The 8,590-nt window shown below is 56.2% G+C and overlaps 1 protein-coding gene across 3 annotated transcripts; it reads left to right on the top strand.

The window, feature by feature from the left end:
* The first annotated feature begins 753 nt into the window (after positions 1 to 753).
* LOC118356238 (mitotic-spindle organizing protein 2B) lies at positions 754 to 8,522 on the top strand. Of its 3 annotated transcripts, none has more exons than XM_035723858.1 (4): positions 754 to 977; positions 1,172 to 1,320; positions 2,247 to 2,426; positions 6,227 to 8,052. In XM_035723858.1, the coding sequence occupies exons 1-4, from the start codon at positions 814 to 816 to the stop codon at positions 6,358 to 6,360; spliced, it is 627 nt and encodes a 208-aa protein (XP_035579751.1). In that variant the 5' UTR covers positions 754 to 813; the 3' UTR covers positions 6,361 to 8,052. The 3 variants fall into 3 exon arrangements, with proteins under 3 accessions (XP_035579751.1, XP_035579753.1, XP_035579752.1); XM_035723860.1 differs by lacking the exon at positions 6,227 to 8,052 and adding an exon at positions 8,195 to 8,522 and having other exon boundaries at positions 761 to 977; XM_035723859.1 differs by lacking the exons at positions 2,247 to 2,426; positions 6,227 to 8,052 and adding an exon at positions 8,195 to 8,522 and having other exon boundaries at positions 764 to 977.
* The last annotated feature ends 68 nt before the right edge of the window (positions 8,523 to 8,590 follow it).

Genomic DNA, 8,590 nt, shown 5'->3' with positions numbered 1-8,590 from the left:
ACTGTAAGAAGCGCGCGTGCGCATAAAGAGAATGTTTAGTAGGGTCCTGGAGGCGCGCCCCCTAATGGGGAACGGGCGCAGAATAATTGTACGCTGCAATGACCTTCTTCTGACAGGCCTTTATTGAGCGCCTACTATATGCCAGGCACTGCGCTGGGGCTGCTGCCCAAGTGAGAATGACCAATGCAGTCTGACCCTGATCGCCCAGAAACGTGCCTCTGCGGTCAGCCTCGGTATCCCCCACGCCTAACACATCTCCCTATTGTGGGATCACTGAGTGCAACCGTCAGGAAAGAATTCTTGAGACTCTTGGTGCAACTTAGTAAGTTCATTGAAGTAGCACAGGGACAGGGCCTGTAGGCAGAGACTGCTGCACTTTTGCTGTATGAAGCTGGTGGTTATATGCTTAGTGTTCGATAGGCGGAGGAGCCGTGCAGGGAGTATTGGATCATAAATGTCTTCTCGGAATTTCTAGTCCTAAAGCTACTTTCGCAAGATTTCTCAGGTGCTTATCGTTCAGCTCGATATTAACTGACAGTCATGAGACCCTTTAAGAATGTAGCAGCCAGTACTTATTGATCCTTATCAAAACTATTCAGGTTATAGGTCAGCCTTCGGGGCTAAAGATGAACATTTTTCTGCTTTTATCACGTCTCATGCCGCAGGCAAATGCGGATCAAACGGCGGAGAGGAGACAAACCGGTCCCTGAAGGGCCGCGCGGGGCCAGTAGAAGGCGCTGTGGAAGCGACGGAGGGGCGCGGCGGAGGGGCGGAGGCGCGCGCGCAGCGCTCATCTTCTCGCCGCGCGCGTATATGGCGGCGCCGGGGGCAGGCCCCGGGCCGGGAGCGCCCCCGGGGCTGGAGGCGGCCCTGCAGAAGCTCGCGCTGCGGCGGAAGAAGGTGCTGAGTGCCGAGGAGATGGAACTGTACGAGCTGGCGCAGGCGGCGGGTGGCGCCATCGACCCCGACGTGTTCAAGTGAGCGCGCGCTCGTCCTACCCCCAGACGCCCCTGCTCTCCCGCTCCCCTGCCCCGGCCTTTGGTCTGGAGGGGCCCTCCCGCCCTTTTCGGACGCCTTTGGGCGCCCAGAGTAGAGCTGGGGTCCTGAGGGAGGTGGCCGTCCTAGGCCCGGGCAGGGAGGGCTCACTGTCCACCGCCTGTGTTCTCTCCAGGATCCTGGTGGACCTGCTGAAGCTGAACGTGGCGCCCCTCGCCGTCTTCCAGATGCTCAAGTCCATGTGTGCTGGCCAGAGGCTGGCGGGCGAGGCCCAGGACCCCGCGGCCGTGTCTCTGCCCACATCGAGCGTGCCAGAGACCCGAGGTCAGAGCTGAGCCCGGTGCGCCCTGCCCCTGCGGCTCAGGCGGTGGGTGGCGGGGGAGGGAAGTGGGCAGCGCCAGGCACAAGGCAGGCTTGGCCCTGAGTGGCCCGGTCCTACTGTGGGTCTTCTCCCCGGGACCTGCAGGGACCATCCAAGGGCTCCCCTCTTGGTTTCCAGTCCCCAGCTTTGGCTTCGTTGCTACCATTGAGAGTGCACATGTGCAAGTCCAGATCAGGCGGATGCAAAATGGGTGTCCAGGGTGGCCCAAGTAGGCTAGGCCTCATCTAGGATTCTGCCTACCTTCTTGGGTAGAAGTGCTTTCATTCCACAAAGACAGGAACAAGGTGGTTTTGGTTCCTGTTCTCACGGTGTGTACAGCGTCCAGGAAAGTGCTCAGGGAGTGGGCCAGGCAGAGGCCCTCCTGCCCCCTCTTCGTCTCTTCCCCACCAGGGCCCAGGTGCTGCTCGGGAACATAGCCAGCCGAGCTTCCTTCCTCAGATTGCAGGACAGGGGTCAGTGTGGCAGCCCCGGGCTACCCTAGACACACGGGGTGCAGAGGCCTGAGTGGGCACAGCACTGGGCTCAAGTTTCAGGGGCCTCCTCACTCTTGAGAGTCACGACTGGGGGATGAGCGGGTGCTGCTACGAGGGTGTCCAGTAGAGTTCCGACTGCGGCCTTCTGGTGTGTCGCATCTGCTCCCAATTTCAGAAACGCGCTGAATGCTTGGCCAGAAGCGCTCAGGCACTCACGGACATCCTGAGAAGGGGCTGGTGTTGGGGTTGGGCGCAGGCTGGGCCCCCGTGGGTGGGAGTGCCAGGGCCCTGGGTACCCACGCCCCCTGTCCTGAGAGGCCCTGGGCACTGGAGCGCAGGCTTCCTAACTGATCCACACTCTGTCTACTCTCTTTGTGTCTCTCTCTGACCTCCAGAGGCCTCCTTTCTCTCTGCCAAGAACTGTAGTCCCCCTGCAAGGCCCTCCTTTTCCTCGGCCCCGCGGCCTGCGGCCTCTCCGGTTCTGCTCCACGGCCCAGCTGCCACGCACTCGCCTCTCTCTCCAGGGCCCCCCGGTTCCCTCCGGTTCTCTTGCTGCCTGTTCTCTCCTTTCGCAGGTTGCGTTTATTGGTTTATCTCTGGGGGTTGGTGCTCTTTCTTGTTTCTGTGGAAACTGCTGTGGCCCCCAGAAAGTCAGCAGCTTCGAGATGAGCTGCAAGGGCAGGACCTTACAGGTCATTTCTGCCACACAGCTTAGAGGTCGGGACACGATTTCATGGCTCAGTTTATTAGAGACAACCTGCAGTTCTTCTAGAATGGGACCGACACCCTCTGCTACGCAGAGGCCGGCTCTACTAGGTGAGACTTGTACTCTGTGGAGGTGCCCTCGCCCCAGAAGAGGACAGTAGGCAGAGGGACGGGAGAGCCTTTACTTTGATGTTGAGGATAAAGCCTTAGGTATGAGATATGCCTTGGCCCCTTAAATGCTGTCACCCACCTGGACGGGTAGCCTAGAGGATAAGCTGTGGTTACCCTTTCCTGCCTGCCTCCTGTACCAAGGGTACCTTCCATGGATTGCCATGTGTGATGAGGCTGGAGCCCCAGAACCAGCTGGGTGTGTGAGGGCCTGAGATCCCGCAGGTGCCCTGGCTGCCCTCTCCATGTCCCTCCCCACATCACCTACCTCGCTGTTCTGGGTGCCACCTGGAGCTCAGGCCGGCTGGGTGGGGGAGGGCTAAGGGGGCAGGTCAGGGCAGAGGTGGGTAGACTACAAGGCTGAATTGAATCAATGGGCAGAAGGGGAGAGAAACTGGGCATAGCCCCCCTCGTTTGAGGCGGCGTTGCCGCTTGCTCACCCAGTGACTGGGTACCCAGCTGGCTCTCAGGGCTGAGGACTCAGGGGCGCTCTGAGGTGGACACGTCCTCCTTCCGGGGAGGGAGATGGCTAGATCAATCAGTGGTGACAGAGACGGGAGGTAGCCAGTGTAGCCAGCCTTTCTGGAGCAGCAAGTGTTAATCGGGCTCAGAGTCCTGTTGCCCTGCAGCCCTTTGAGGTAGGGGGAGTGGGGAGGGCTCCAGCCAGAGATGCAGGCCCACGCCCCTGGTGGGAGCAGACCCAAGTTTGGAGGGGGGAAAAGGGGAGGGGAGGGTAGAGAGTCAAGAGGAAATGTGGGTTTGGCGCTGGGAGCACTGGCAGAGAGGGGCTCTGACAGAGGTGGGAAGGAAGCCCCAAGCACAGGGATAGAAGTGGCATGGAGTGCTGGGCCCCATGAGGTTTTCCCAAGTGCTTAGGCCTTGGGTCTGCTGGGTTGGGCAGCCAGCAACCAGGATATGAGGACATGGAGGCCCTGGGGAGATGCCCAGTGAGGGTAGAGGGCAGCCTGGAAAGAGGGTTTGGTGGGCAGGCACTGAAGGGGAGCGGGGCACATGAGCGGGGCACGTGAGGGGCCAGGCCAGCCAGGAGTGTGCGGTGGCCAAGAGGCAGAGGCTGTCAGAGACCAAGAGCTCTGAGGCCACATGTGCAGAATCTGTCCACACAGAGCTTGGGCAGGGTCTAGGATGGAGAAAACAAGGAGAGTTGTCAGAGTGATCAGTTGGGGGACTGTGGTAGTACTAGGATTGTGATGGGGGCTTGGGGCTGTTGGGGCTAACTGGCCTTAGGTTTCCCATGGAATCGGGGTGTGGAACTGCTGCAGACCGAGGGCTAGATGCCCCCCCCAGGAGTTTGATCTGGTAAGCTGCAGCAGGCACAGCGGGTCATTTGGGTTCCTGTCCCCTGGCCATCCGGGTGGCCTGTGGGGACTGTCACTAATAAGCTCACTCATTTCTGCCTTTACCAGGCAGAAAATGGAGAAACAGAAGACCCTAAGAGCACAGAGGGGGTAAATGCTTGTCTTGGTGGGGATGTGGTCACTGAGGAAAAATAAAATTCAGTTGAGTGTTCTCTGTTAAAGTTTAGGGAAACTGCATACCTTTTTTTTAAAGAATTTATTTATTTGAGAGAGAGAGAGAGAGCACGAGCGTGGGGAGGTGCAGAGGGAGAAGCCGACTCCCCACCCAGCAGGGAGCCCGACATGGGGCTTGATCCCAGGACTCTGGGATCATGATCCTAGCCGAAGGCAGACGCTTAACCAACTGAGCCACTCAGGCGCCTGGGAAACCGTATACTTTATTTATTTATTTATTTTTAAAGATTTTATTTATTTATTTGAGAGAGAGAGAATGAGAGATAGAGAGCACGAGAGGGAAGAGGGTCAGAGGGAGAAGCAGACTCCCTGCGGAGCAGGAAGCCCGATGTGGGACTCGATCCCGGGACTCCAGGATCGTGACCTGAGCCGAAGGCAGTCGCTTAACCAACTGAGCCACCCAGGCGCCTGGAAACTGTATACTTTAAAAAGATGTTCCTCCAGAACATGTAAGATGAAGTTTGGTGTGCAGACGCTGTGAGCCTGACACAGAGCTGTGTTGTCCAATATGGAAGCCATGGGCCCCCCCAGGGCTGGTGCAGCTGAGACTCACTGCAAGGTTAAGTACACATCAGATGGCCAGATGCCAGAGAACTGGCACAAAAAGAGAATACCTCACAAGTAATTTTTATACTGATCACATGTTGAAATGATAATGTTGCACATTTGGGCTAATTAAAATACATTATTTAAATTTCCTGTTTCTTTTTACTTTTTAACGTGGCTACTAGAAAATGAGTGACACATGTGGCTCACATCATATTTCTGTTGGACAACGCTGCTCAAGAACAATCACAACGACACTTTGCCCGGAACACTGAGTCAGGGCTGTATGTACACATGTAGGAGGGGTCACACCCCCCAAGAAGCATAGGCTACAGTAAGGGTTAAAGATGCATGGGTGCATGTCCACGGTGCACGAGTCCTCGTCGTTACGTCTGTATGTGTTCTGGAAGCACTGAATAAGCCCCTCCGGTGTACTCAGCCAGAAAGGGCAGCAGGACTGGCTGGGTGGGTGTAGACCTGCCCATGGTAGCAGTGATGGACCGTCCTGGCCACTCCCTCATCCTGGCCACCAACCTTGCCAGCCAGCCTTGCGGATATCGGGGCACCTGCTGTGCTGCTTCAACCCCCTGTTCTTTTCCTTCCTCACACAACATGCATCTGGTGTGCGCTCATGGTCACTAATATTTGGCCTTGGCAGCCCCACCAGCCCATTTGAGCACTAGGGAGCACGGGCACCATGAAGGAGAAAGGCCGCTCCTGGGCACCATAGACAGGATGGGAGCAGCAACCCGCACTCAGGCTTTCTGTCAACCCTTGATCCCCCCAGCCCTGCCAGCAGGGCTCGCGGGGATGGGGAGTCAGGATCACACAGGCCACACCAGAGGTACATGGCACAGTAGGTCCCACTGGGGTCAGCCACCTCCCCAGCTGTAGGGTGTGTGTTTGAGGTTGCACTTGGGGTTTTGTTTCGGGGCAGGGGAGGGGAGACAGACTTTTTAACCTTCAGTGGTCATTGTCTTCAACTGTTTGAGGGCCGCTCAGGTATTGGGCCTGAGGGCATATCACCCCTCCCACCTTTGGCTCAGCTCCATCCTCCGTTCCCTCTGACCCTAATTACCCCACGCAGGGACCTGGGGCAGATAGGACCTGCTCCAGAAAGTCTCTTGCAGGGTCCAGGGGCGCATGGCTGAGCCAGGCTTAACAGAGCCGGTCTGACCACTGATAGGCTGTGCACACCATTCTCCTGAGACCAGAATGTCACTCTCCTCAACCTCCCCAGCTCTGCACAAAATGAGGCCTGCCTGAGTCTCCCCACTAACTGAGAGCACACGATTCCTGAAGGTTCTAAGAATTGCACAGAGCTGGATAAATGGTCTACTTTCATTGTTAGATGGTGCTCTTAATGCTTTTTATGGCTCAAAGTTACATTGGTGTCTTATTTCCAGGGATTATCAGCCTGATCAAGGTTAAAGATGAACATTATTTGCTGTTTTCTCCTTTCCTCTCATCCTTGAGTTTCCGGAAGGGCCCTGGTCACTATACTGAGAGGGAGAGGAAATTCCAGTGCGTGGCATGCTGAAGAAAAGCTACATTCAGACTCAGGCCCACATCTGAGATCCACGCTGCCATTTGCTGGGGTTGAGCTGTACTTGCAAGTCCTTCAGAAGTGCCCTGAGCTGAGTTTGTGGGGCACCTAAGTACCCCGGATTAGGCCAGGTGCTACAGATGAGTTCTGTCAGCCTGGCCCAGCCTGGAGAGGGACATGGCCTCAGAGTGGGCAAGAGCATGTTGGGAGCTGCAAGGCGGTGGGGCGCATGCACTCGTACGAGACAGGATCCTTGCCCACTGACCAGTCAGTGGGCACCAGAATATCAGCATTTGTAACAGGAAAAAGGAAATGTGTGGTGACAGCTCTCTACTTTGTGTCTGTCTTTTCCATGAGTCACTGGCAGGCTGAGTTGGCCCAGCTTCACCCCACCACATGTCCTCTGCCCTGGGTAACCTGTTATTACATCTTTGTTGAGTCAACTGTACGCAAGCACTTGAGTGTGAAGCCCAGGGTGGCAAAGCAAGGGAAAATCTGAGCTATCAGAATTTCAAGTGTGCCACCACTGTCACCCTTTCCATCCCACTGGGCAGCAGAGACCCCCTGTTCTCTGGAGAGGAGCTGTTCAGAAATGCTCTGTAGGAGGTCTGTCCTAGCTCTGCAGGAATCCTGGGAGAATGTAGTTGTATCAGAGGGCCTGGACAGCAGGTCTGATGCCCTGGAGGGCCCAGGGTCTGCAGTACTGCAAATGCAGGTGCCTCCCCTTGTTCAAGATGACAGATGGGAAAACAGGAATGACTTAACATGCCCCCCAAGAAACCTCATGGTGTCTTTTCTCCAAAAACCTACAAGTCCCCAGTGCAGGCTATTTGACTAATGGACTTTGAGGCTAAGGGTCAAACACAGGACACATACCCTGGTCAGAGTCTGCAGGGTGGACCCTGCCAGGCTGGAGAAGAGCCCTGGCCAAGGGAGGCCCAATGGGGAGGGACTGTGACCCAGTGGGTGAGCCTGCTCCCTGAGTACGTTTTGTCCACTGTGGTGTCCTCTGTCAGTCTTATGAATGCTGTCAACACCCTGAGTCCAGGGAAGCCATTCCTTTAAAATAAAGCTCTGGCCTAGGTGTGGTTGCATTTTCCTGTCTTCACAGAAAGAGGGTAAGGTAAGTAACTTACAAGTCAAGGGATATCTGCACCAGTGGTCTCCATCTAAATGTGACTGCCTGTGGTCAGGGCAAGTCTCGTTGAGCACTCAAGCCTTGGCAGGAACCCAATCACAGGATCTGGAAGCTGAACTTGAGGGCAAGAGGCCTGACCACCAAATGGTTGCAAAATACTTTTGAGGTGGGTAGGGAAACACCTGTGAGAAAGAGCGTCCCAAGACCCAAATCCAAAAGCCTGACTTCCATTCCTGATGGTTGTGCCTCCTGCACCATCAGTGCACGCAGTTCAATTGTGGGCAATCTGGAGCGGGGAATGCCGGGGGAGGCAGGAGGTAGCAGCCCAGCTGGTGAGCCCTCCTGCACTGCTGGTGGTCGGCTGAGTCCTTTACCTTTCCAGGGCAGGAGTCAACCAGCTGAGCTCACCTTTCCCGAAATGGGCCTTGTGGACTTTCCCCATTGCTCCTTGCACTGCTCCTGTCCTAGGACCCATGCTTGAGGGCCTCCTGACTCTGCCCAGGATTTCTCTTGGATGTGCCATCTCCAGGCAGCTCTCAGCCTCAGGGCTCAGGGCTGACAGAGGGTTCCTGGCTGCAAAGGTCGGACAGAGATGTGCTAGACGTAATGTGCAAGGAACATAAATGTAGTCGACGTGCCAACTGTGGAGTCAGCCCTGGTTCCTAATGGTTGTATTCTGTGTCTGCTCAGGGAGAAACAAAGGCAGCATGGCTCTGAGTGGAGGCCCAGCACTGGCAGAGCGCAGTGGCCGGGAAGGATCCAGCCAAAGGATGCCCCGACAACCCAGTGCCACCAGGCTGCCCAAGGCGGGCGGGCCGGGGAAGAGCCCCACTCGGAGCAGCACCTGAGATGGGCAGACTTCTCACGCCGTCCAGCTCTGGCCTTCGCCAGTCTCCTAGCAGAGGCTACCTGGGCTTTCCCCCAGTTGGTAGTAAAGCTTTGTGAAAAACCGAGGGTCCATCCAAGCTGTTTTCTATCACCTTTTGAATATATTAAGACACAAAGATTTAGAATCAGATCTGCCTGGTGGGCCTGGCTGTGCTACAGCTGAACTAACTGACTTAAACCAGTGATTTCACCCTCCTG

This window comes from Zalophus californianus, chromosome 14 (assembly GCF_009762305.2).
Source record: "Zalophus californianus isolate mZalCal1 chromosome 14, mZalCal1.pri.v2, whole genome shotgun sequence".
NCBI classification, from domain to species: Eukaryota; Metazoa; Chordata; class Mammalia; order Carnivora; family Otariidae; genus Zalophus; species Zalophus californianus.
Note: the sequence above shows the minus strand (reverse complement) of the source record. Positions and strands in the feature narration are given on the sequence as shown.

Coding starts and splice junctions, on each gene's coding strand:
- LOC118356238 (XM_035723860.1), top strand. CDS start 814: ATGGCGGCGCCGGGGGCAGGCCCCGGGCCGGGAGCGCCCCCGGGGCTG. Junction 1,321..2,246: donor GAGCGTGCCAGAGACCCGAG/GTCAGAGCTGAG, acceptor TCTGACCTCCAG/AGGCCTCCTTTCTCTCTGCC. Junction 2,427..8,194: donor CCTGTTCTCTCCTTTCGCAG/GTTGCGTTTATT, acceptor GTGTCTGCTCAG/GGAGAAACAAAGGCAGCATG.